Raw genomic sequence first — 27,941 nt, forward strand, 5'->3', positions numbered from 1 at the left:
CACCTAAACAACCACCGTAACCACCCTAGCAACCATCAAACAACTCCATAGCAAACAGCATTGCCTGAAAGTGGAAACTGCTAATTTGACCAGTCATTCAGGAATGCATTTAAACACAAAGTTTGCTAATGTAATTCTGGGTCTATTTCATTAATTTACTGATAAAATTATAATCATATTCTTGTTAACCCGACATAAAGTAGTCTGTGATAAAGAGCAAAAAGCAAAATCATCTAAGAATTATGCTCTGTTTAATCAAGAGCAAGCAAATTAACGTAAAATAAAAATAATGTTCAAAGGAGCTTAACTTGATTAAAGATCTATCAGAATATTATGTGTTCATATTATGTAATTATTGATTTATAATCAACTGTTTTAGACCAGTCATTTTAACCAGCTTAATATGTTAACAGTCAGTATAAAATGAACACAGCAGGAGGGTTATTGTAACATAATGAATAAAACAAGCCCTTTAATTAGTGTTTGTTAAAGTGAGTAATAGTATGCAAACATATCATATAACTACTGGGAATTTGTCCAATGGCAAGAAAAAAAAAAATCAAAGCCTCAGATGTGATATTTGACCTCATTTGGAATTATCCAGATTGCAGTTTTTTCTAAAAATATCCATTCCCATATTTAAGGTGCATCATCACAAGGGGGTTTTCCAAGTTTTTAATTACAATTTTATTGGGAACATCTTGCTCCTAAGAATATTACGGCACTGTTAGCATGTGTAGGTGTAGCAGGTGTAGCAATAGATAAATTGTTCCATTTGCTCAAAATCCCCCTTTAAAAAAACTAGCAATTCATTTCAAAACAAAACTGAATTGTTTCTATTGGTCCACTTACTAGGTAAGTATTGCAGGTCAGCTGCATGTATATTTGTTATATGCAGCTTAATGCATTCAATTCTCGAAAAGCCCCTGAATTAATGAATATACAGTGATGGAATTATTTCCATTAGGCACCATGCCTTAACCTGACCCTGCTCAACTCATCTCTTTCCCCCAGAAGCTGCAGTGATTCCTGCTGTGACTTTACAACATCTCATAATCTACCAAACCCCAGGGCTTCTCTGCTTTCGTCTGCACTGCTAACACATTACTTCCACTGAGCATGTTTAGACGCGTTTAACTTTCCATTAGTGTCTTTGATCAGACTGGGCATATCATCCTTAATATCAAACGTCTGTAATAAAATTAGTTGTGGTAAAGGCCTAAAAAATGATTTTTAACTATAAACACTTATTTTGCTTACTTGTTTTTTCAGTAGATTTAGTAACTTTAACTTTAGTAAAATTTAACATACAGGTCTGGAAAAAAATAAGAGATCGCTTAAAATGTTGTGTTTCTTTGATTTTATCAAAATGAAAACCTCTGGAATGTAATTGGAAGAGGACGATGGATGATCACAAGCCAACAAACCAAGCTGAACTGCATGGATTTTTGTAGCAGGAGTGACAAAAAGTTATCCAAAAGCAGTATGTAAGACTGGTGAAGAAGAACATGCCAAGATGCATGAAAACTGTGATTAAAAACCAGGGTTATTCCATCAAATATTGAGGTGTAGTAGGTGTTTCTAATAAAATGGCCAGTGAGTGGAAGAACATGGTGTTGAAAGTGTTTCTTATAAAGAGTGACCAGTGTGTGGTAAACACAAGGTACAGTAGGTGTTTCTAATAAAGTGGCCAGAGAGTGGAAGCACAAGATATAGTAAGTGTTTCTAATAAAGTGGCCAGTTAGTGAAAGCACAAAATCTAAGAGGTGTTTCTAATAAAGTGGCCAGGTAGTGGAAGCCAAGGAGTAGTAGGTGTTTTTAATAAAGTGGATAGTGAGTAGAAGCACAAGGTGTAGTAGGTGTTTCTAATAAAGGGACCAGACTGTGGAAACACAAGGTACAGAAGGTGTTTCTAATAAAGTGGCCACTGAGAGGAAGCACTAGGTCTAGTAGGTGTTTCTAATAAAGTGGCCACAGTGAGTGGAAGCACAAGGTGTTAAAAGTGTTTCTAATAAAGTGGCCAGTGAGTGGAAGCACAAGGTGTTAAAAGTGTTTCTAATAAATTGTCCAGTGAGTGGAAGCACAAGGTGTAGTAGGTGTTTCTAATAAAGTGGACAGTGAATGGAAGCATTATGTGTTAATTTTTTTTTATAAAGTGGCCAGTGAATGGAAGCACTATGTGTTGAAAGTGTTTCTAATAAAGTGGCCAGTAAGTGGAAGCACAAGGTGTAGTAGGTGTTTCTAATAAAGTGGCCAGAGAGTGGAAGCACAAGGTGTTAAAAGTGTTTCTAATAAAGTGGCCAGTGAGTGGAAGCACAAGGCGTAGTAGGTGTTTCTAATTAAGTGGCCACAGTGAGAGGAGGGGTCTTTTTAGACTGATTATAAAATAATATGTTAAATTGGTCCTAATTCAGCTCTACACACAGACTCACTGGGGGGCGTGGTTAATTTCACATTCAGCGGCCAACCAACCAGCTCTGCGCTGGAGCGCGCGGGGGGAGGCGCGTGCGTGCCCGAGCGCTCGGAGCGCTATATGCAGCGGCGCGCGCTGGACTCCGCACTCAGCGCGCGGCGGAGAGTAGGACAGCGCGCCTTCCTGCCTCCGAACTTTAGAGAGAAAACTCCGCGAGCTCCAGCAGCTTTGATCTTGTGTGCGTGCGCGTGTGCGCGCTTTTATCCTCGGACACGAGCCTGGGAATTGAATTGCTTTCCTGAGGATATCTGAGAGTGTTCTTCTGGGCTGTTTGAGACGCTTAACGTTTAATTTAATCCTGAACTAAATTACTTTGTTAAATTATTTAATTGATTAATTTGTTTAATATCAGTCGTTGTGGTGAGTTTAGCTGTTGCACGTGGCTTCTTCGGGGATTGTGCAAGCGCTCTATTGGGAACGGTCACTTATGTCGTGAGAGGGGACGCTGGATTTTCACCCCCTTCCTCCAGCCCCCCGCCCTCCTCTTCCTCCTCCCCCCGGCGCTGTCCGAGGGATGGTGGTGGTCCCACCGCGCTCAGGCTCAGGAGCCCCGCGTTTCGGGGTGGACTCAGATTGAGGGGAGATGAAGACCACCACTCTGTGCTGCTGCCTGCTCTTAACCTGCCTCAGGATAAGCACTGCTGAGGTAATGCACAAACCTGCACACTCACACTCACTCACACACTTACTCACAATCATTCAGCAGCATGTCTGGGAAAATATATTCTCATTTTAGAACAATGCTGGAGAATCAAAAAGCCAGAACTGTAAAGACCCTCTCTTACTGGTTTGGTAAAATAATAAAATAAAATAATATTTTTTTAATACTATACGCAAGTATTCATTTTTTTTGCGTAAAAACTGCGCAACAAACTGCCACAGACTGGCTGTTGCTGAACACTGTAGCTAATATAATACTGCGTCACTGTGATCAGTGTAAGGTGGTAATAATTTACCCTTCAAAAGGTAGGATTCACTCTAAAGAGCACTACTACAACAAGTGCAGCTAAAGTGCGTAAAACACGTAAAAACGCCACTAAAAACAAGCCTCCAGTCACACACTAAAAATAATGCACCCACATTAAGTTAATACAATAAAATCTCCCCTCAAAACTGCTGAACTAACCCCCCTCTCCTGCACCGATCCCACCTTCACCCTGCCTGCAGGAGCTGGGGATTCCTCAGGATCTGATGGACAAGCTGGCTCACAGCGAAATCCACAGCATCAGCGACCTCCAGCGGCTGCTGGATTTACACTCCGGACACTCTGCAGGTACAGCTCTGCTTTTATTGCTGCTTTCCCTTTGTGAACTTTGCTCAGACAGCAAATGAGGTGGTGCATTAATCACGGTTTGTTATTGCATGCTGTGTTTTGCTGGGTAGCTAGGTCTGATGTCTCAACTTTCCCACGACTTTAAGGCCAATCAAACTCATAATATGAACTATGGAGCTAAATATAGCCAAAGTAGATTTCTCTGTTTCATATCACTTTCCATCATTAACTAGCAAAAGTATAGTAATAGTAGGAATTTGTGTTTTTAAATTTTGTGTTTAATTCAGTGATTTTAGTGATATGTAGTTGGAGTTTAAATGAAAAAACACTGTCTGAGCTTTAATTAATTAAAATATCAGTTTAATCTAATAAAGGTTTTACAGTATAAAAAGTCTATAAAAGGACTTTTATTTATTTTGTCTCACTTTTGTTAGTCTGAATAATTAAAATGATTACATAATAAATATTTATTTTATGCATTGTTGACAATGTTCATATTGGTGAATCTCTATTACTTTTATATACTGGCTTACATAGTCACTGCTGGAATTTTTATGATGTTGTTCAATATGTCAGACATTTTTACACTTGAAATACTGTTAAAAAAATACTGTAAAAAATATGTTGTTTATTTCAGTGGTTGGGTTTGTTGTTGCAGTAGCATAATTGCACAAAAATGCTGAACAGTAAGCAACTCCAAAGTCAGGACAGTTCCAGCTGACTCCAGACAGGGTGTGTTTTCCACACATTTTCAGCTGTATGTGCTCCCTGTATGACCCTGAGTGTGTGTGTGTGTGTGTGTGTGCTCTTGCACAGTTTGGTCGTAATGAGTTAAACATTCTCTCCAAGAAAGATAGAAAAACTAGACAAAACAGTCTGTCCCCAATGTTTAAAGTGCTGAGTTGGTTAAAATTGGTAGTGTGTATCTAGCTCAGACACAACACACTCGCAAGTACAGTAAATAAGTGTTGGATGGATGATGAGTTTGAGTTTCTCATGTTTAAACTGGTGCAAACTCTCTGTATATTAAAACAAGAATAGTAAAGAGAATAGTGTCACTATCGTTGCTACACCAGGGTCTACACTATTGGCCCTTTTTGAGCAAAAAACTCGGGTTTTCTTGGTGGAAATCCGCTGAACGTTTAACAAAAAGGTATGCAAACCAGAATGGAGTCGATGGCAAAGGACTATCAGAATTTTTAAAAAGTGGCCAAGATAATTGTTGCTAGAACCTGTGTAAAAATGTGTCATATTCTCATAAAAACCTGTAATATTGCTCTTACTGTTCAAAGTATAGGTTTCTTTGGACACTTAAGGGTTTTTTCAATTGGAAACTATAAAGAAGGTTCTTACGGTGCTTTATGGAACCTATAAGTAGCTTCTCGTGCTTCAAAGAACATTTGTTTCCCCCAAAAAATCTTAAAGATTTCTTTGTTTCAAATTGATCTTTCAGCTTGTCCAAAAAGAAATGTTCTTCATGGGCAATTTTATTTGTGCTGCTTTAATTTTGTAATGTGTGAACTAGAATTGGTTGTGCTAGAGAATTTTATTATACTATAGACTTAGTATAGTTTAGTAAAATGTGTTCATGGGAATAAAATCCTATAAACACAATGACATCATCAGTAAGCTACACAATAAAATAACTATTTTTACATCAAAAAACACTGCAAAAAAGTAAAATGTTGAAATTCCCCTTTTTTAAGGTTTAAACACAGACACAAAAATATATATGGTGTTAGTGTTAGCAAAAAAGTTCAGGTCACTCCAATAATGATCAATGGCTCAATCTGGGGCCCTGAAGTAACAGCTGGCTATGAACCTTGCTACTAGAATCTCCAGTTCACTGCTGCCTCCCAAAGGTAGAGTTTTTCTTCTTTATTTGAGCCTGCCTCTCTCTCTCTCTCTTTCTCTCTCTCTCTCTTTCTCTCTCTCTCTCTGGATAATGTTACAGTGTGTGGAGGCAGTAAATGTGCGTATATTCCCTGCAGCTTGTATTTAGACAGGCTGTTACTAAATATCAAACATGCGCTCCTCTGTGATAAGAACGCTTTATGTTTCCACAGAAACTCAGTGATATTCATAGTTGTGGTCGTGCTCTGCAGTACACTTGAAAAAATGAATATTTACTTCACACAGATGAATATAGCCTGGCATGTTAGGCATGCTGGCCCTGCTAGCATAAAAAGAATAGCTTCACTTTCATCCCCTGTTGAGAAGTATGTGTCCAGAGTGCAGGTCAGGCACGCTAACAGTCCCTCCGGAGAGATGACCGCAGCACAGTCAGGCTGTTTATAATCTAATTAAAATGCTTCTGGTGGTCTGTTGGGTGGGACAACTGTAATATTTAGTAACAGTAATAAAATTATTATCCTGAGATGAATCCTGAGATGAATCAGCCTGTCTGCCACAGTGTTCGTGACAGGGTGCGCTGATGCCAACGACAAGCCGTTTTTAGCCCTTTTGTTGCTTTGTATGCTAGACTGCAAAGTTAAAGTGGATTTTATGGACGAATGGCAGGTGTAGGTATGGATATGTGTGTGTAAACAGACACTTAAGACATTTTAAGACACTTATCTAAAGAATTATTGCATCACTACTGAAGACTATAACAATATAGTACAGTAAAATGCTCCAATTGGTTTCAGTCTTAATTTTTAAAATAATACTAACACTTCCAATGTAAACACCAGGGCAAATTTTAGAGACAGTGTGGTGCCGTAGCCACTTTTAAACCAAACACCAGATGCCTTCAGTGCCTTTAGGATGATGTAACACACCTGCCTGTGTGGATATAACTGCTGCGTTGGTTTGGCAAAAGAAACAGAATTAGACTGCAGAACATTTCAACCACCTCTTTGGCCTGACCACAGACCTCAAAAAACGTTATAGCTATTGAATCCTGTTGGATATAAGGAATAAGGTTCAGATAGAGAAAATAAAAACGTGTATTATTATAAAATGTTTTAGAAATATAGAGATATCATCATAATTTTTAATACAGCTGTATAACACATTAATATTATACTGCTTAAACCTAGATTTCTTGGCATCTCTTAACATAAAGGTTCATGCGTCAAGCAGAGATTCATTTAGGAACCTTGGTTTCGTGGATGTAGATCTTTAGGTTGCTGTTATGACAGAATCAAACTGTCATAATTTCATGTGTGGCCTATCATTAGCAAGTGCATGACCATACAATGTCAGATATTGTTTTCAGCACTAGTAAAGTACTTGTAAAGTACTGTAATGATGAGTGTTAGTGCTACTCTGTCTAACTTCCAGTTTCACAGTTTCACAAGTGTTTTGTTTGGCATCAATGCAAAAAAATGAAATGGCTGGGTCCTGATGAGCTGCTGTTGTGGTGTTTTATGGCTATAAAAACTATAAAAACCAGTGTGAAGCTGTAGACCTTTTGCAAATAGGAGAGATACCCACACATTCTGAAATCTAATGTGAGATCCCCTTTTTTAATCGATTGGGAATATAGAACACTGAGAACATATATGAGTATATATACATACAGTATGTTCCAAGTCCAGAACTAGTGTCGCCAGCATTTTTTCCCACTCCAAAGTTCACACAATCTGTTCCAGATGAGTTTATGACTTTATAATCATCGAAACTTCACACCTGCTTATGGCCCTCTAAATGAGTGATTATTTCTGCTTATATCAGTGATGAACTTTTATACTGCCTGTTGCCACAGTTATCATTCCAGTCTCAGAGGCAATAACAACAAGTTAGCCTTTAGCTCATCGAGCTCATCATGTCATTACTGCTTAAGTGGAATTGTGGTTGGAAGTAGTGATTAGACATTGGAATGCACTGATATGGGAATTCTGGCACAGTGCTGAGATCAGATATTTTGATAATGATTTTGCAGTGTACCTGGATGCATTTATAAAAATATTCTTAATACATGTTTGTCTTTAATTGCTTTAGTGTATATTATTACTTTTCCTCTTCTCCATTAATGACCTAATGGTACTGGAGCACTCTAGGAATTTAGGAGTCCAAGCACTGAAAGAAATGTTATGTTATGTGGAGTAAAATTTAATGTCAGAATTTTTCATCCATCATCATTACATAGGACCACACAAATAATTACATGATACCTTGGTGTTACCTTGGATACTTCTTGGTGTTAGCTTTCTAGTAAAGTGTTTACATTCAGATCATGGCTTTCTAGGTTTAGTCTGTAGTTATTGAATTGTAGAATTGACCCATAAAGTCACAAAGTATATAAAATAATAATAAAAATCTTAATTGTTATTGAATAATGTTTATGTTTACTACTATTATTACTTAAACGTATCATCTGTGAAGTTGAATTCGATGTAACCTAAATAAGTACAGCCTTGCTCCATTATGTTATTCTTTATGTCGCATGTTATAGCTACAATATAACTTTTTAGTTCAGGGATCATCAGTTATTGTCATGTTGGGCCAGAGTCCAGCACAGTCTGGTGATTTCTGTACTTGTATAACCAGGTTATTAACTGATGAGTTGAATCAGGTGTGTGGCTGGAATTTGTTGGATTTGTTACATTTAGTTTCTGTTTAAATTTTCCCATATTCCTTTGATTATACTTTACCAACTGTAGAGCAGTGCAATGCATGTGAGGTTCATACTTCATGCAACAGTCAGTGTTTAGTCAGTGTGCATGCATATAGTATATCTGTAATGGCAATGCTGTAGTTGACCAGCTTGTACAATTGGACTATTCTGTCACTATATAAAAGATGCTTTATACGTGTTGGATGCACTATAGTTTGTATGTTTTTTTAAGTGAGCATACATTTTCATTGAGAATGTAGTATACTTAAAAGTGCTCATCTCTGATTCATGTCATCATTGTAAACAAAGGGATTAAAGGGTTAAGAGAAGGGGAAGCTAATCCTGAGGCTAATCACTGGGAGATGGTAGTGAAAGCCTTAGTGATGGAGAAGCCTCCTGCTGTTCTGAGATCGTAGTTCTTTACATTCTGTGCACAGCAGACCACCGTGCTACAATGCAGCCCAGCCAGCCCAGCCCCCGTTCCTCGTCCCCCATCCCTCTCACTCTACTGCTCTATCCATCTCAGTCAGTCCATCTCTCACTGCCACCTTGCTCCTTTTTCCTCGATGAAAAGCATACAGCAAAGAGGCAGCAGGGTGCCGAGTTGCAGGAGAAAGCAGAAGTCATTCTGTAAGGAAATGCTTTCTGTTCTCAGCTCTGCTTCATTCACACCATGCTCCAGAGGGAGTGGCTGCTGGGACTGCCATAGAAAGAGAAAGGAAGACAAGGGGGATGGTTAAGCAAACTCTGCCGATGACCCGTAAGGATAGGCGTCTGTAAAGGTATTAATGCAGAAACTTGGGGGTCAAGGCCAATTCACACCAGAAGCATTTCTGAGAGAGTTTTTTACTGGTCCATCTAACAGGACAGAGACCACTATTTCTATCACTCCCTATGTTTAAATGTAGACAATAGTGCACAAACATAGCCAAACTACTCCATTTATTGCACACCAGCATGCTCTGACTTTATAATGTAAAAGCAGTGGCTTGGTCAATCTGAGAGTGATGAGTTACTGACCACAGGGTTGTGGGTTCAATACACATGTCCGCTAAGCTGCTACTGTTGGGCAGTTGAGAAAGACCTTTAGCTTTCTGTGCTCAAGTCAGTGCAATAGCATGGCTGACCCTGCACTATGAACCTGGCTGTCTAAGCTGGGATAAACAAAGAGAACAATTCCATTATACCAAATACATATATATATATTATAGCGATGATAAACCATAAAGATGGTTTTGCTGGTATAACCAGAAGTTCAGTCTTTGAGAGGTTTATTTGAAGGTCCTTCATCCATGAGGATGTACCTTATTGTACCTAACATACTGTTGAGCTATACTGGTTGAATCATGCCTATACAAAAAGCTGTCTGTATGTTATTGTGTACATTTTAGGACATCCTCAGACCACAACGTCAGCTCTCAGAAGTCAGACTAAACAATTTCAGTGTCTCACGATAAATCATGTGTGAGCTTATACATATGGCTAAATGAGCCGTTTCAAATGGCCCAGGGCTGAAGGGTTTTAGAGAAGTCGCTAAGTGACCTCATATGTTAAAGTGTGTGAGATCATGTGCTCCTGTGATTTTTTTTTTTATTTCTATCAAATTACCATTTAGTGAATAAAAGGTGAATAAAAAGCTGAAAGTATAAAACCACATACTGTCAGTAGAGATTCGACTATTAGAGATTAATGTACAAATAGAAACTTTTATTATGTGCTATGTTCTTTTATTTAGGGTTAGGGTTACTTATAGGCTGACATACAATAAATACTGCATAAACTGTTATGACATCAGACATTACTGCAAATATCATGACAGTGATATGGTAACCTGATAATGTGGTCATTACATCATTTGACAGTCTATGGCATTTGCCATGGCATGTTTATGTATTGTTAGTTCAGTGGGAGCAGTACTTAAATAAAGTGTTGATAAAGAATCTTTAAACAGTAAAGGCCGCCATTGATTTCCTTTGATAAAATCTTACTGAATCCTGCTTGTATTGATAAACTTTGATGTGTCTAGAACTTGAAGAAAGCCTAGAGTGACCTTGATTTCTCTGTGACTTACTAATTGGTTCTTCAGTCCAGCTCGAGAAGGCCCAGGCTGTATACACTTACCTACTACAAAGAGAAAAAAAATATATTTTGTTTATAGGTGATCATTATATTAAATACAAATGAATTAAAATTACATTCTCAGAAATCGTCAGGCCTACTCATGATACCCTAGAAGGTATTTAGTCTGGGATGTGTGTATAGCGAGTGAGTAGGGGGAGGCTGAAACTTCCTTCAGAAGATTTAGTGAATGGAATAACGCTTTTGTGGACGTGGCGCTTTTGTTTACTGCCGGAAAATGGATCTCGTTGCTATGGAGACAGAACGTGGCGTTGCTGAGGAGTTCTTGGTGCCGCGTAGCTGCCCTCTTGGCAACCTCCGCACTGGTGCAGTTGTGCTCAGAAGTCACATGGCTAAGGCTAAGTTTTGTCTGAGTTTCTGTGGTTTCTCACTGGCGAGTTATGTGAGGAATTCTTATCATGAATCAGTTTTAGAAGCTACAGAACTCTACAGAAAGATGAAGCTGAACTGAATGACTCATGTCTTTAAGCACAAAGTCAATGTCTACAAGGAAGAAGGTCAGATATATGGTCATGGTGGTCACCGTCTGCCCTAAAACTAGGTTATTTGTGCTTTAGTGATGTTTAAAGATGTATAATCTCCCTGCAGTCTGAAGGCAAGTCCAGTCACTCCCTGCTTCAGTGTGGTGGTATGACATCACCATTCCTTAGTCTATGGTAATCAAGGTAGTTAATTTCCAATTAAGCCGGTGACTAAAGCAGTCATTGTTTGTTGTGGAAAGAGCTTGTAAAAAGCTTTAAATGGGAACTTTAATGGGAAATTACTGGGCACTTTTGGTGCAGCCACTCATCACAGAGTAATTTAGGCTTCATTAAGCCTCAGGGAGTTTAGTAAGAGCTTTGAAAAAAGGCTTGTTGTAGACGAGGAGGTGACTTGCCTGTGGGATGATTTATTTTTTTCCCTTTTTAAGTCTGTAACATGGAAGTAACATGAGTGACTTGTGTTTTGATGAGGTTTGGGAAATGAAGTGATGGAGCACTCCAAACAGAAGCACCACCAGAAAGGCCACTCACACCACCACGGCTATGAGCTCAAGAGCAACCAGGTGCACCGGCGGCGCAAGAGGAGTATTGGTAAGTGTTGATTAACAGCTGGTTGTTTAAAATGGAAAATATGCCTTAATACTAATAGGCCTACATTTATAGACCAACACTTACAAAAATACACATACTTACAAGAACATTCACAAGAAGTCTTAACCATACTGTTTGTTTAAATTAAAGTTTCTTCTCTGCACTGCTAACTTACATGGGTTTGATTTGATCAAGTTTAAAAGTTGTAGTGCAGCCAGCCACCAGAGGGCTTAAGAGACCTCACCGCTGAGTGGTGGTGGGGGTACCTAAACTAAGATGAGTAAGGCTAAGCAAACAAAACTGTACAAAAAGCAAAGTAAACAAAACTGTAAAAAAAAAAAAAACATTTTCTTTCAAACAAGCTCTGAATATTCATCTACACATATTTCTCTCCTGATAACTGTTTATTCTGGTGAGAGCTACACTGAGTAACCCCTTAGTGTTCTGGTAAGCTCTGCAGGCTAGAGTTTGATGTACTCGCCTCTAAATGGCAATAGCTAGCACCTTGCGCAGTAAGCGACTAATGCTAATGCTGCTCCAGCAGTGCTAGCCGGGGTAAGCAGCAGGCCACAGGCCATCAATACTCACCTCTGCGATTAGCGGCTAATGGAGAAAAACTTGAAACTTGAAACCTGAAACTTCTTTATAACACTATAATTCAGCGGAATGGCTTTATTCCTTCGTACAACATGATTGGTAAAATTCATACATTAAGGTGCACCATAGGAAAATAAAAGGATTTAAAGTGTGCCTTATTGTGCGAAAAATACGGTACCATACCTCAGGTTTGAAACTGATTCCAAATACAACAGCGCCCCATTCAGTCAGTCAATCAGTGACTTCTAAATGCAGTAATTACTTGCATCAGTTGTGGCACATAAGGGTTGCATCATAATCATACATAATCCAGGTTATTTTGAAACTGCACCTAGATATGTAATTAAATAAAAAATTTCTGATGGCATGACTTCAGGATCCTTCCTTAGAATCCATGCACTTCAGTGATGGCTTTGAAGTGACACAAGGCTCAGTGGGAAGCACAGTCATTTCAGTCAGCCAGCTCAGAGTTAATTACCTCTGTGTTTATTTCCCACCAGTAGACAAATAATCTTGCTTTGATTCAGGGAAATGCAGCAAGTAGATCTGCCAGCCAGCTCTCGGATTGGCCATGCCGCGCTGCTTGGTTTACACAAGACATGGGGTGTAAATGTATCCGTGAGCGAGGAAATTCCTGACATTCAGAGTTCATGTCGCAGCTCGCTGAGCTAAGCGTTTAGACTAGCTGGTACCTCGTAGAGCCAGAAACATAAAACTACACTCATGCACTTCCTGACGTTCTATGTAGCCCCTCTATGTGTACACGGTCATGCCCATCATCAGAAAGATGCACTGTTTGATCTTAAGATTAGCCGCTATGTTTTATATCTGTGGCACTCAATGGGCCCTCAATGTCTGGCCGGAGCTGTGAGGCAGTTACTGTGCTCGCTAACTTATTTTAGAATGGCCACAGGGTAAATATGGAGGCTTGCACATCATATTAATAGCCTTCCTTTATGTCTACCCTCACTCGTGGGGGCCTGTTGGCTTAGGCTCTAGCTGAGGAAAGAGAGTAAGAGAGTTTGATAAAGAAGGAGTGCATTTGGCTCTGAGGTAACAGAGCAGCTCCAAATGAACAGCGGATCCTTCCAGAATCAACATAAGCTACTCATAAACCATATTTAATTCACTGTATGAAAGTATTCAGGTGAGGCTTCAGAGTTCAGTGTTGGAACACTTATGTACTGTGTGTACTTCAGTCACATGGAGACACGTATCAGCATTTAGTTCCTGGGTTAAAATCCAGTAGCACATACTTTGATAGATGTTCTGGTGACTTAGGGTCAGGGTTTATAATGCTGACGAGGCCTAGTCTTAGTTTGGAGTGTTGGAGAACTATTTGATGAGTATTTTAATCTAACTTTGCTAAAAAAAAAAACACTTATAGTGATAGTTAGCACCCCTTATATTTTCAGCTAATGAATGCACAAACATTTATCTTGTACAGCTGATATCTTGTATAAATAATGGACTTTTAGATATTTGTTATTTAAGTGTAAACATAAAACATGGCTAATTGGCTAATGAAGCATTTTTGAGAAAAGTGATAAGGCATTATATGATCTCCATTATCTGGACAACACTGTCAACATCTTCATCTTCTTAAACTTTTCCGTTATTTCCTTTCACGCACTCTGCAGTAGAGGAAGCTGTTCCAGCAGTGTGTAAAACACGGACGGTGATCTACGAAATCCCCCGCAGTCAAGTGGATCCCACAGCCGCCAACTTCCTCATCTGGCCCCCCTGCGTGGAGGTGAAGCGATGCACAGGCTGTTGCAACACCAGCAACATGCGCTGCCACGCCTCGAAAAAACACCACCGCACAGTTAAGGTACGTAGACCTTGACACACACATTCTCTCACACACACACACACACATTTACACGCACACACACAAATAGCACTGGTCCTCTGCAAATCCTCCAATAAACCTTACGTGCATGTTCTCCCATTCTTGTGCATGGGTTGTCCCCATGCAACCCCTCAGCTCAGTTCCGGGAAGGCTGTAGCGTCTGTGTCTCAGATTCACTTTCCTCTCTTTTGGACCGGATCCAGATCCCTCAGTTCCAGGCCAGAGGGACATACAGATAACCCACACTAAAACACCTGCTGCAGACCCACACAGTTAGCTCATGTCACAGTGTTCCTAATACACTACATCAGCATCAGTACACCAAAAAACTGCGATCATGGGTGTTGGTTTGCCTTCCTCTAGCAGTTTAGGCTTAGATATTTGTCTAATAGCTAGAGCTTTAATAGCTAAACATTGGTAGCTAATAATTTAACTGTTTTTTTTTTATTAAGACTTAAATATTACTTAAATTAAAAAAGCAACCTCTACAATTTATTCAAGTTGATCATAAAAATTCAATAGGATTTAGAACTAATCTGCTAAGCTGCTATAAAAGCTTTATTCTAGTGGTAGCTAGAAGAGTATTAGCATAGCATAGAAGCTAGCTAGCTTGGTGCAGCTTTAGCTGATGTTCAACTGTTCAACTCATTTTAAAGTTTGATTCTGTGTATTTTATGTTAGTATACTGTCATTAAATGGCCTAATTAGGTAAGTGATCATTGCTAAAAGCTAAAATGTAATGTGTCTAGCTAATAAAATTGTTTGGCTTGGGGCAAAGCTAGCTAGCTTATTGGCTAAGTTATATGAATGTGTTACCATAACACTAAAGTAGAGAGCTAGGATCAATTTTAGCTGTCTGGTCAGCCTTGTTCATTTGTATTTATATTTAGTATATTTGCCATTATTTTACTTGAATAGCTTACCTATGTGACACATGACTAATTAGCTACTTAAATTCAGACAAAACAATTACAAGCCTAGTCTTAAATACAAATGAATAGACTTTAAAATTTTAAAGGAGATTTTCAGGATAAAGGAGAGAAAAGATGAAGAGAGAATGTGAGAAATAGAAACAGAGAAATACAGAGGAAAGATTTAGAGAAGAGGCAGAAGTGCAGCAGTGATCTGTTAGTGTCTTGCGGCTCCAGAGCCACCTTTCTCTGTTTGTGCTTCACCGCCCATAAATCCCTTGCATGAGCCAGGGCAAAAATGTGTGTGTCTCTGAGTGTGTGTGTGTGTGTGTGAGTGTGTGTGTGTGCTGTAAGTCACTTCTTGGCATTAGTCCCAGTGTTCAGTCTGACAGAGAGCAGAAGCCTCAGTGGCTCTGGTGAGTGTGTGTTGCGAGGGCTACTGTTGGGGACATACTGTGGAAGTGTGGGATTTCAACATACAGGCAGTGTGTTTTACCTGGATCTGTTCAGCAGAAGTGAAAAAACATTTATATTAGAACCATTTTTGGTCCTTATATATATACACTAAAGTACAGGCCAGATGTGTTTGGAGGATATTTTATTAAATGCTTTAAACTGCTTTAGTATGTATGTTGCAATACTTTTGCACATACACAGCTTATCTAGTCCCTGTAGAGAAATATTCCAAATAGAATAAGGACTCTCTGGAGAAGATAAACAACCAAAAGCCTAGTGTCACCATGCCTGATGCCAGCTGTGGGCAATATGTATATGCACTTGTCCCCTCTGATTGGTCAGAGCTTTCTGGCGTGGGAGCAATAAATAAATATATAAATATACTGAGAAGATTCTGTGTTTCAGCATGAATATCTGTGTGATTTGAAGAATGCTGTACACTTGCTGCTGCACTTTTAAACACAGTGTTTTTTAAATGGGACGTGCAGTGTAGATGTATTTGTGAATGCAGTGAACACTGCACATGCCGCGCTCTTATTGTGTAAACAGCATGAAGCAGCACAGATAGCATTTGTTCATAGCAGCGTATTATCTGTCTAATATATCAGATTAAACTGCACCTTATCAGCAGTTTAACTCAATTAAAAATAAGTATATTTAAAAGGTGGTTGGATCGAGACCAGATTGCTGAGAGTCAAACTTGGTATTTTAAATTAATTTGTGTAAAACAAATATATAATAACACATTACTGAATCCATATTAATCACATACATTAATGCTTTACTTTGACAGCCGTAATATTTATATATTAAGCTGACAGGTCCAACCTGTGAGTTTTTATTGGAGAGGAACTGGGACGTGAGAAGTTTCAGGAATTAAAAGCAGGTACACACAGGTGCAGTGTCCTGCATGGACACTGTCTCTTGCCAAGTTTCCCTATTTTTCCCCCTCTTCTTCTTTTCCTCACTGTCCTTTTATACACCCTCTTCCTCTCCAGGTTTAGCTGAATGGTTCAGTTCAGAGTAGCTACTGGTTCCGCTGGTTTATAAAGACTTTATTAAATGAGCTGAAACCGCTTGGTTTGTCTTGCTCACCTGTTTTTAGTGTGTGTGTGTGTGTGGGAGGTGGGATCCTATGTATTTCTTTCCAGAGACAGTGCTATATATTGGAGCAGATGTACTTAATATATTTATTTATATATTTTTGCTTAAGCCCTCTTTCCCCTCCTCTCTGCTAAATGAGGAGCAGGCCTGCACAGGCTGCTGCTGTTCTGAGCAGGAATATAAAAAAAAACACACAGCCAGTGTAAATAGGCTAGGCTGCACTGTGTGTGTGTGTTGTGTGTGTGTGTGTTGGGCAGGGTTGCTGTACTTTGGTTCATTGCAGTGATAAGCTTGTCTCAAAGGAGAGGCCAGCGGCTGGGTGTGGAACGCAGTTCACAAACGGAGATTTATTAAGCTATACCTTTTATTAACACTGGAATATTTTCAGTTTACAGCATAACAGAGTATGAGTGTCACAGTATTGAGTTGTCAATATTGTAACAGTATAACAGTGTAGCAGTAACAGAATAACAGTTTATTAGTGCTGTATTTAATTGTATTATTATCAAAATAGTATAATAGTACAACAGTATACATATACATATAAACATATACAAATCTGTAAAGGTAGCAGTATAGTTATGTTACAGGTTCACATTAAATGGTATAGAAGTATAACATTATAAAAGTAACAGTATAACTATAATAGTAGTGTAACAGACAGTGTAGCAATCTGACAGAATAACAGTGTGATTGTATGTTATTGTTGCATTTCACTCTTTCCTTTTCCTGCTCTTCTGAAACTGGAATTGTTCTGATAGCATTCTTTCTGTCTTTGTTCTCTCCCCCCATCACCTCTCAACTCTCGACTTGCGCACACATTCACTCCTCCATCTCCCATCATTCCATCCCTTCCTCCCTCTATTTCTCTAACCGCATAAACACCAGGCTTATCTGACTTTAATTGTTTAATTCGTTCTTTCTTTCTTTCGTTTATTTATGTTTGATCCCCTGCGGCGATAAGCAATTGCTCACATGTCTGTAATTACAGTGTTTTTTTTGGGACTCATACTCTGCTTATCAGATTATCAGATTATCAGATTATCAGTTATGCTGCCATAATGTCTGTATATGCCTGCATGTACATGTATGTATTTATGTGTGAATTTGCGACTACAAAGAAATGATATGGTTCAATTCTTCTGGTCCACTTTTAAAGTACTGAAAGTTCCCTCAGTGATGTCGTTAGCTGAGAGCTACAGAAAGCCTCTGCCTGAAGCCTCTGAATAAAGAGGTAATGCAGTTGAGTCTTCTCCCCCAGCTCTTCTCCACCCTGCTGGAGCTGAAAGAGTGTGTGTCAGTCTGGCCTTTCTTTTCATGTCAACCCCCCCTCCCTCCCCTGTAGTTGCCATGACAATCAACCTTGACCAAGCCCAACTCTCCAGTTTCCTTTTTCTTCAGTTTAGCACATTCTCTCACAAGCAGACTGACACCCTGACTGACAGACTGCTTAAAATAGTGATTGACAGACCAGCTAACATGCTGACAGACTGACTCGCTGAAGCACTGATTGACAGATCTACTGATAGTTAGGCAAACTGACGAACATGGTTGCTAACAGACAGAATGACACACAAAACAACAGAGTGGACACACTAACCTATACACTGACCAACAGGCTAGACTGGAGTGATAGACTGATTGACCCCAGCTTGATTAATTGTGCTTCAAGTAGTGCTTTACAGTAGTGTGTATTAACAATATCAGTACACACAGCACACACTATATTAGGCGTATGTTATTGGGACAGTGGTGATAAACTGGTCTATTATGTCTTTCTAGTATTCTGACTTGCTGTTATTTTGTTTTGGCACCAACTCAAACAATTTCCTATAAACCACCTAGCAATATTATATCAACTGATTCAGATACCAATACATCCACTTTATAACCAACTAGCAATACCATTGCAACCACCTGTGAGATTTTAGCAACTTTGTAGTATCTCTATAGCACACACCTATCTTATATACGACCTTGCAGAACCTTACCAACCATCGGGCCATCTGATCAACCACCTGAAATATTGTTGTAGTTGCATATCAACTCCCACCTGTAAACACCAGATACTAAGTACAATGACAGCTGCATAGCAATAGTCCAGCAGTCAATGCAGTGGCAATACTATAGAAACAACACTCTACTGACCCATAGCAAGTAGAAGTGGGAACCATCTGTGTTTTGCACTAATTAACTTGTTAGTTTTGTCACGAATTATCATGATTCTTATTGGTGGAGGCTATTCTATTCATTTATAGTATATATTCATGAATAGTATTAGTGTTAGAACTTTTCATTGAGACTTTTCCTTTAATGCTACTGAACAGCGGCGGTTCTTAAGAACCGGTAATGATGCATGGCTCAGGTTTTCTCCCAGTAGTAACAGCTGGATACAAATCTTGCTACCACAGTTTCCAGTTCACTGCTACTTCCAAAACATAGAGGGTTTTTCTTCATTTGAACTCGTTTCTCTCTCTCTCTCTTTCTTTCTTTCTGTCTCTCTCTCAGCAGTGCCTTTTAATGCCCCTGAAGCCTAATTTGGTCACTGACAGATTGAATATCGCTGTGTTTATTTTCCTTTATTCCAATGCCGGTCCCACTCTGATTTCCCACTGCACACCTTCAGGCGTGTTTTCTTTGGAACAAGAAACAAAAAGAGCCCCTTCCCACCGAACCCATACTCTCGCTCTCTTCCTTTTTCTTCATCTCACTCTCTCTTTCCCTCCGTCTCCCTGTGTCTTCGGGGGGAATTCCCAATCCTGGCCGACTGCAGACAATAGTCTTCACAGTGCGAGTGGAAAAGGGGGTTTGAGGGGGTGATGGGGGACATGCTGGTGGATTGGTGGGGATGGGATGGTGTGAAGCACTTGGCTCGGTGTGTGTGTGTGTGTGTGTGTGTGTGTGTGTGTATTTGCGTGCTTGCATGGATTGTGCTGTCCGGTGCAGGGCTTTGGCTTTAAACAGAGGGTTAGCACTCTGATTTATAAATAGCACCCCAGGGGCCTCCTGCAGAGTAGGGGGCTTTTTATGGTGAGAAATGGAGTGTGTGTATGTGTGTGTGTGTGTATGTGTGTCAGAGAGAGAGAGAGAGAGAGAGAGAGAGAGAGAGAGAGATACTCTGGGGTTTCCAGCAACAGGGCTGTGAAATCAACTGCCAATTAAATTAAATGTCAGAATAAATAGCACGGGGGGCAGTTCCGTGGCCGGACACCTGCAGTCCCTGCTGACTGGGCTGGTCAGTGTGCAGATCAGCTCTGCAAAATCAGCAAACCCTGACCTGTCTGAGAAGTCAGAGACTCAGACAGCAAGAGCAGGATGAAACAGAGAAAGAAATGCAGCACAGTGTTTGCAAAGAGGGCAGGGCTTCCACAGTGTGTGTGTGTGTGTGTGTGTAAGAGAGTGTGTGTGCTGGTGTCTCTCAGATACAGCACTTGAATGTTTGGTCTGCACACACACTGAGGCTGCAGAGCCTCCTGTTAAGGTTTTAGGTGGTTTTGTTGGCACGAGTGTTGAGTACAAAATTCCCAAATCATTAGAACTATAGTAGCAATAACAGGAACTGCTACTGTGAAAAAGACATATTTATGAAAGGGACATTAATTATACATTTCCATTTTACATTAATTATACATAGTTGCTTGGCTGTTACTTTGTGGTCCGTAGGGTGAAAATTTTGTATATTTGCAAGGTGGTTGCTATGGTGTTGATACATGGTTGCTATGGGCAGTCAGTATGGTGCTTTCTAGTGGTTGTTGTTACAGTTGCTGTGTTTTATATGTTAGATGTCACTAAGTGGTTGCTGAGGTATCCCAGAAATGTAATATGGTGTCCAAGGTGGTTGATGAGGTGTTATGCCCGGTGGTTAGAATGATGTTGCTAAGTAGATGGTAGGTGGTTGCTGTGGCGTTGCTTTTGAACAGTTTTACATGTTAGCATACTGTAGATCAACCATTATAATGTAGTGTACTGTGCTGGTCAGTGTTGGGCAGTGCCTACAGAAAACCTGTTGAAAAATCATCCAGCAGCAAACTAACAGAGTGAAGCTCCAGTTTCCCACAGTCTCCTCTGTAACAAGAATCCTTGAGCTGATCTAGTGAGACACACACAAGACCTCTCAAGGCGTCCTGTAGTATCTGGCACCAAGACGGCATTCAGTAAGCCTTCAGGAGCCATGACCCTGTTGACAGCCCTCTGGTTGTCCTTCTTTGGTCCATTTTTGGAAGTTAGCCCACCAACCTCAGCATACCAGGACCACCCCACAAGACCTGCCACTTTGGAGATATTATGAGGCAGTCATCAGAGTTTGGTGGTCGTTTTTCCTGATTTTATTATGGAACCTTCAGGAACTGACTGTTCACATGCTGTCTAACAAACAGTACAGGCCAAAAGTTTGGACACACTTTCTCTTTTTCAATGCGTTTTCTTTATTTTCATGATACAGAAGAGATTCTCACTTAAGGCATCAAAACGATGGATGAACACATGTGGAGTTTTATGTACTTAACAAAAAAAAGCGAAATAACTAATATATTTATATGTATTTTCTAGTTTCTTCAAAATAGCCATCCTTTGCTCTGATTACAACTTTGCACACTCTTGGCATCATCAGTGAGCTTCAAGAGGTAGTCAATCACCTGAAATGGTTTTCCAACAGTCTTGAAGGAAGGAGTTCCCAGAGGTGTTTATTAGCACTTGTTGGCCCTTTGTCTTCACTCTGTGCTCCAGCTCACCCAAAACCATCTGGATTGGGTTCAGGTCCGGTGACTGTGGAGGACAGCTCATTTTTTGTTAAGTACATAAAACTATATATATATATATATATATACTGTACTGTACTCTATGTAGATCTGGACTCTCAGTAATATAATGTTATCACTGATTAGTATTTATATATTGCCCCATACATGCAGCACATGCAAAACAAATTACATTGAATATGTAATTCATCACATATATTTTACTTCTGTTCTCTCTCTCTCTCTCTGTCTCTCTCTCTCTCTCTCTCTCTCTGTCTCTCTATAGGTGGCGAAGGTAGAGTTTGCATCTCGAAAGAAGCCCAAGTTGAAGGAGGTGTTAGTGCGGTTAGAGGATCACGTGGAGTGTGTATGTGTGTCACAGCACCATGTGACAGAACATGTGGAAGCAGAAACAGGTAAGACAACACACACACACACACTCACACTGTATGGCCTGATATCCGAATGTAGTTCAGTATGCAGGAACACATCCTGTAAATAAAGCCTGCTCTCGGAGGGAGTGTGTGTGTATGAAGAGCTTATGATGTGTGTGTGTGTGTGTGTGTGCATTTCATGTGCTCTCGTCACACTTTCAGAGATGAAAGTGTGTGCTGATGTGCTAAAGTGGCTGAAATATTTACAGGCTGCTCTGCTTCAGAAGCTACAACTAACAAACTCTCTGTCTTTCTCCTCTTCTATTTGCCCTCCTTCTTCTTTTCTTCCCTGTTCTTTTCATCAAATGAAATACATTTAAATATATTCCAAACAAACTGAATATGTTTTCAATATATTTCATTTTCCTTTGGGGTTTACTGCTCTCCATCCTTCCCTCTTTTCCTTTGATACTTGTCTTCTTTCATGCTGTCCTGTACTAACTGCCCCCCCTTCCCCTGCTCCATTCTAACTGCCCCCTCCACCTCTTTCACACACTTATGTTTCCAGGACCCCTTAAGGTCAAAGGTAAAAAACGGAAAAACAGAAAAAAATCAGTGGCATCTCATCTCAGCAAGGATTTATTGGCGACGTAATAAAAACAGCAGGCGTTCCCTAAAGTGCGGCGGATCCGTGCCTACTGCAAGGTAGGACTGGAGAACCACTCCCCTACCCACCCGCCGACCGGCTGACACGGGCCAATCAGGGAAGAGACTGGCAGAGCAGATTGACTTTGTGCTTTGGCTTTGGCTTGGCTGCATGATTTCACTCCAGCGTGTTCACTTACACTCGCTCCTATGAGCACAGTTTATAATGCATGCTCACTATGTGGGGGTATTGTGTGTGTGTGTGTGTGTGTGTTTTGTTTGTGTTTATGTGAATATACTATGTTTTGATGTATTTGATCACAAGCACTTGTTTCCCCTTCTTTAAAATTGATTTTTTTTTTCATCTTTCTGTAATTTCTACTCTAAATTGTATAAAAATGTGTTCTCATTAACATCACAAAAATTTTGATTTTATTCTGGCATAGTCTAAATTTCATGATAAATGGAATGGAAAAATGACTTAATAATACCAATGGGGTTTTAAGGTGGTGTAAAATATATATTTTTTAATATTTTTTTTAAATATTTTTTTAAGGTTCTCCTATCGCCATTTTGGAGTCAAAAACACTTATTTTGAGAATGAAGTGAACAATAAATATTTATATTTATTTATAACTTCACTCCATTATAAAATAACCAATTACTGAAATTACAGAAAACAAAATAAAGGTTTTTTTTAACTCAAGGATGGACAAGAATATAGATTGTAAAGATCATAGTTAAGACTTTTATTTGTCTTTAACTAACTTTTCAGAAAATATTATATTTGTGCTAGCAATTGCGCATAGTATAAAAATGCATCACCCAAATGTTAACTACTGACAGTCATACTAAATTACATATTGACCTCCACAGTTCCCCTTAACTGCCAATTCGTATCATTCAACACTTTAAAAATGGCAAGCTCATCTGAGTGCATGTTTAATGAATGTTATTAAAAGGTTGTTAGAGTCAGATAATTTCAAATTCCAAATGGTAACAAGCCTGAATTATTAATGTAAATACTGAAAACACATTTTTATTTGATTCGCTACTGTATTTTCAACTTATCTTTTACAAAATGTAAGTTATTACTTTAAAAGTCTTACTTTTTTATGTAAGACTCTCGTCCTGTAAGGAAGTTATAAAACACCTTGAACCTTCAACAATGTTTATGTCCAATTCTTTCCATTCATAAATGTAAGAGATATTTGGTTATCTGTGATATAACCCTTTTATACAGACCAGCTTAAACGTTACAGTTCTAAAACATTCATTAGAGTAAACAGAGTATGGTCCCAGTCAGAAATCCCAGGCCAGTTTTTGTTACTGCAACGACAGAGGCGCACTAACAACAGTGCTGCTATTAAAAAGCACAATAGCACATTCATCACGCTCTGTGTTCATGCTCTCTGCAGTGTTTAGGATGGTAACTAGGCCACTGAGGCACAAACTTTGCAGTGAGGCTCGACAGAAACTTCAAACAGGAACAGCAGAACTCCAGATTTGATGTTTTGCCATTTACTCCCACCACCCTCACCCCTCCCTCTGTGTGTAACTAACTGTGTTGATTGTGAGTTGATTGTGTTTTAATTCACCAAAATAAGATCATCACATGAAGTGAAATTCTTATGATAAAGATTATGATATTATCAGAATTAGTTGTTTTTGTTTGTGTCTAAAGCCAGGTGTATGCTACAATACAGAGATCTAAATTACAAAAAACTAATATAAACTAAAAAAAAAAAAAAAACAATATTCCAAATTTCACTGTTATTTTACAAAGTAGACCAAAAGAAAAAAGCAAAAGTTAAATGGCTCATTTATCCTTTACAATAAATATAAGTGAACCAAATAAATGCAAAGACAGAATAATTATTACTGAACTGAAAGTACTTTAAGTCATATCGGCATTGTCCAAATGTTTCATTCTATATAAATTCCATTTTAATTAGATGGGTCTGTGTTTTAACCCCCTATGGCATGCCATTTGGTTTTTACACCATCATTTTAATTTTTGTAAAGTTTTTATTTGTTATCTGAGAGTATTATATTATGCAGCTAGCCCTGGATTGCAAAAGTGAAATTTGGTATGTTGTTTATAGCATTTCAATAATTATTATTACTATTAAATATACAATGAACAAACAAAGACGTGATGTCATACTTTGGTGGTGTATTTCAAGCTAAACTTTTTTAGTTAAAAGGCCCGTAGTTTGAGTCTGGTGTAGATCTCCAGAAAGTTTTGCCACAGAAAGCAATACTACATATTTGTGAATTATGTAGCATACCCCTGGCTTAACATATATGTTGTGGATTTAATGCTAACCCTGTCTGACTCTATTTCTGGCAGATCTTATCATTTTTGTAATGTTTGTACTGACGCTCCATCTTCTCTTATCTTCTCTCCTAGTGGACGTAAGGTGAAAGCAGGCCAGAGGAGGGACTGTAGCGACGGAGGGGCTAAAGCGAGGTCACTACGCTCCACCAGCGCTGTGGCCTTGACCTCTGCCACCCTACCCCACTGCGACCGTCACAACTAAAAAGAGATGAACTGTAACCTGAGATTCAAAACACCAGCCCAACACCAAAGGTGCTTTCTACCCCACCCCAAAGCAATAAACTCCTCCCAACACTGAAGACCACGACAGTGATGATGATGGTGATGATGATACATGATACACTGGCTGGAAACGACGATTATGAGTTTATTAAGGACTTAATGCTTGAGGAGAAAGTCTTTTGGAGTAGCAACATTTTGGAGTACTGAACTTTGGAGGACCTGCGAACATTACCACACAAAGTGGGCTTCAATCCATTCGAGGACATCTACAGGAGCCCGGATGAGACGGATTTATCAGATTTGTGGGATTTATCGGATTTGAAAAGGCTCAGCATGATGAACTCAAGTGAAAGACTGAAGCAGAGCCACATTTAGTGCTGAGTCAGGTGTTCCTGAGAGTAAAGTCGTGTTTTAAAAGGGAATTTTTTGGGGACGTTTATTTGCTGGACCTTCTTTTCTCAGCTGCACCTGGGCTGATCGAGCTGCTCTACAACTTCTCTGTTCTGTAGTATCCTAACTGCTCCTTCAGGAACTGCTGAGACTGCCAGTCTGAACTGTGTAGACCGGGAGGAAAAGTCTATTATGCAGTAGTTACTTAAGAATAAACTATTTATAGACTCTCTATCTCTCTATCTCTATCTCTCTCTCTCTCTCTCCTGATCTTTCTCTCCCAGCACAAAAACTACAAACCAATGTAATATCCGCATAAGACTGTTATCTTCTCTACTGCCAACATTACCAATGTCATTAACTGTCCATAAATGCTTTTTGATGATGTTGCTTATTATATAACAGCAAATGTTCAATCTCAGAACCAGCATATCAGCTGACAGAGTGTGTGCGATGGGAAGAACAGGTGTGAAGAGACCTAAAAGGAAAGATGTTTTATTTTTGTTAAGAAAATATGTGCTTATGTATATTCCAGCAGGAAGTATGTTTTTATTTTTATTTCTTTGGTTCTTGTTGTATGCTAACTAAAGTGCTGAGCTGAGAAACGCTTACTAGCCTTCACCCACTGAGAGGGCTAGCAGTAGACAAGAGTGAACTGTACTGTCGTTTGGCGAAATGGACAAAATTTGGATCGAAAACAGGGAACTGACACACATCTGATAAAGTTTGATGGTGTAAAATTTTACACCATATGTAATGTTCTAAATGTTGGTAATAGCAAGTCAAGCAGACTGACCACGCTGACTGACCAGCAGATACAGCACCAGACCTGCATTAATCATCTTAAACCCAACATTAAACAGCAAAACTACAGAATAATGCATTTTTAGTGCTGGTATGCTGGTCAGAACCGTAATGATCATGCTGACTGACCAGAAAAAACAGTTCCACACCAGCATAGACCATCATAAACCAATTAAACATGGCATAGACCAACAGACATGCTTCAGCCTAAGGTCTAAGCCTTTTTTCCATCGCTTCTCAGAAGGGATGCCAACAACTTTGCTAAAAACTAGCTAAGATACTAAGCTAATGTGCTCAGTGTGATCAATCAAACAACAGCCAGGGTTTTCCCAATCATATTCAAACAGTGTACTATTGCTAATAAGGTCACAATATAAAAGACAATGCAAAAAGTCGCTACACTGTCACACACTGGCCCTAGTGTATTAGCAATGAATGTTTTCTAGCCCTAAGCAATGTTCAGTTTAAAAGCATTGGAGATGGAGTTCTAATCTAAATGCTTTTGTACCAATTTGAGGTTCTAATTTATTGAGACATTATGGAAATAATTCATCATGTTCCAGGAAGGTGAGATACTGCTATCTGTTTCAGTACTCTTTTTAAATTGGTCATAAATAGTAGTTCAAGCGGTAGCCTGAGAAAAAACAAACCTTGTAATACATAACATTCAGCTCATGACATTTTTATACATGCTACAGGACTTCTGATACTTCAAGTTACTCCAATAACCTTAGCGACTTAGCAAGTTAAAGACTACACAGCTAACAGTAACAAAACAGAAGAAATGCCATGATATTTTACATATTTACAAATATAAAGTGTAAAGTTATGGTTAGCTCCTTCCTGATGGTGCCATAGCCATTCATCACCAGCAGTCTGTTAGCTAATGTAGCTGAACTGCTTATCAGTGTTCTCCTCCAAGCACACTGAGCTGTACAGCGATGCTCCTCTAGTGGCATTTTGATGCTTCTCATGTCCTGGAGGAAATGTGTGCTGGCCTTCAGTTAAGTAGCACTGTGTGCACAGAAAAACACCCATATGGACTAATTCCCTTTTCTTTTTTTAAAGATATTAAAAACAGTACTGAAACATGGCTCTACTTCCACAACCACCCTACCAAATGCCCTTTTCTTACCCCATCTCTTCTTGGCAGTACTTCAGAAGGTAAAGTAAAGCATTAAACAGAAAAGATATTGAGTAGTTTGTACAGAGTGTACTGGGTGTTCTAAAGGGATTCCTGCTGCTGTTTTTGTATTAAGAGCTCCAACATTTCACTGAATATTAGAGGTCTACGATGATGTAATTGGTGCTATATTTATAATGCAAGCTAGCAATGTATCATAGCCGACCTTCACCCTAGCCATTCATATAAACATTCTTTTAGGTTTATATGTAGAACAGGGACCATGTTCAAGGACTACACCATACATATTATCACTGAGCTTTTGTTTTTAATTTCTATGCCCTTGATTGGATGAAATAACAATGACTATAATTTATATATTTATGGTTTCAGTAATAAAGTACATTTCTGCTCATTAAACTTTATATAAAAGATAATGCACTTGTGTTCTTCTTCTTCATACAGTTGACACTGCATGTTCTATGTGAGAAATGGTTGTATTATTATTGTATTTATTATTTTGTTATACAGTGGTATGAAAAAGTTAAGGCAGCCCTGAAAAATGTTAAGATTTTCCTTTATAAATGGTTGGTTGTTTGGATCATCAATTCCAGTTGAATATATCATATAGCAGAAGACTGCAGTGACCTTCATACACAGGTGAATCCATTTATGAGAAAGAGTTAGGCTGCCAATTGCAGCTTCTCTGAGGAGTGGCAACATGAGAACCTCAAAACAACTCGCATGTGTAATGGTCAAGGTGTGGAGTACAATTTCACACAGAGCCAGATCACCTTTAATCGTCATTACAGGCTATTTGACATCAGGTGGCCCCAACTTGTCTAGACATACACTCTGATGCAGCAT

General features: G+C 39.1%; 1 protein-coding gene across 3 annotated transcripts; it reads left to right on the forward strand.

The window, feature by feature from the left end:
- The first annotated feature begins 2,559 nt into the window (after nt 1-2,559).
- Nucleotides 2,560-27,511, forward strand: pdgfab (platelet-derived growth factor alpha polypeptide b). 3 transcript variants are annotated; one of them, XR_002649464.2, is made up of 7 exons: nt 2,560-3,119; nt 3,641-3,746; nt 11,400-11,519; nt 13,757-13,947; nt 21,462-21,591; nt 22,118-22,254; nt 24,608-27,511. XR_002649464.2 is itself a non-coding variant. In XM_022666193.2 (6 exons), the coding sequence occupies exons 1-6, from the start codon at nt 3,057-3,059 to the stop codon at nt 24,619-24,621; spliced, it is 624 nt and encodes a 207-aa protein (XP_022521914.1). In that variant the 5' UTR covers nt 2,560-3,056; the 3' UTR covers nt 24,622-27,511. The 3 variants fall into 3 exon arrangements, 1 of the variants encoding a protein (XP_022521914.1); XR_002649465.2 differs by having other exon boundaries at nt 3,659-3,746; XM_022666193.2 differs by lacking the exon at nt 22,118-22,254.
- Nucleotides 27,512-27,941: the final 430 nt, after the last annotated feature.

This window comes from Astyanax mexicanus, chromosome 19, assembly GCF_023375975.1.
Source record: "Astyanax mexicanus isolate ESR-SI-001 chromosome 19, AstMex3_surface, whole genome shotgun sequence".
NCBI lineage: Eukaryota > Metazoa > Chordata > Actinopteri > Characiformes > Acestrorhamphidae > Astyanax > Astyanax mexicanus.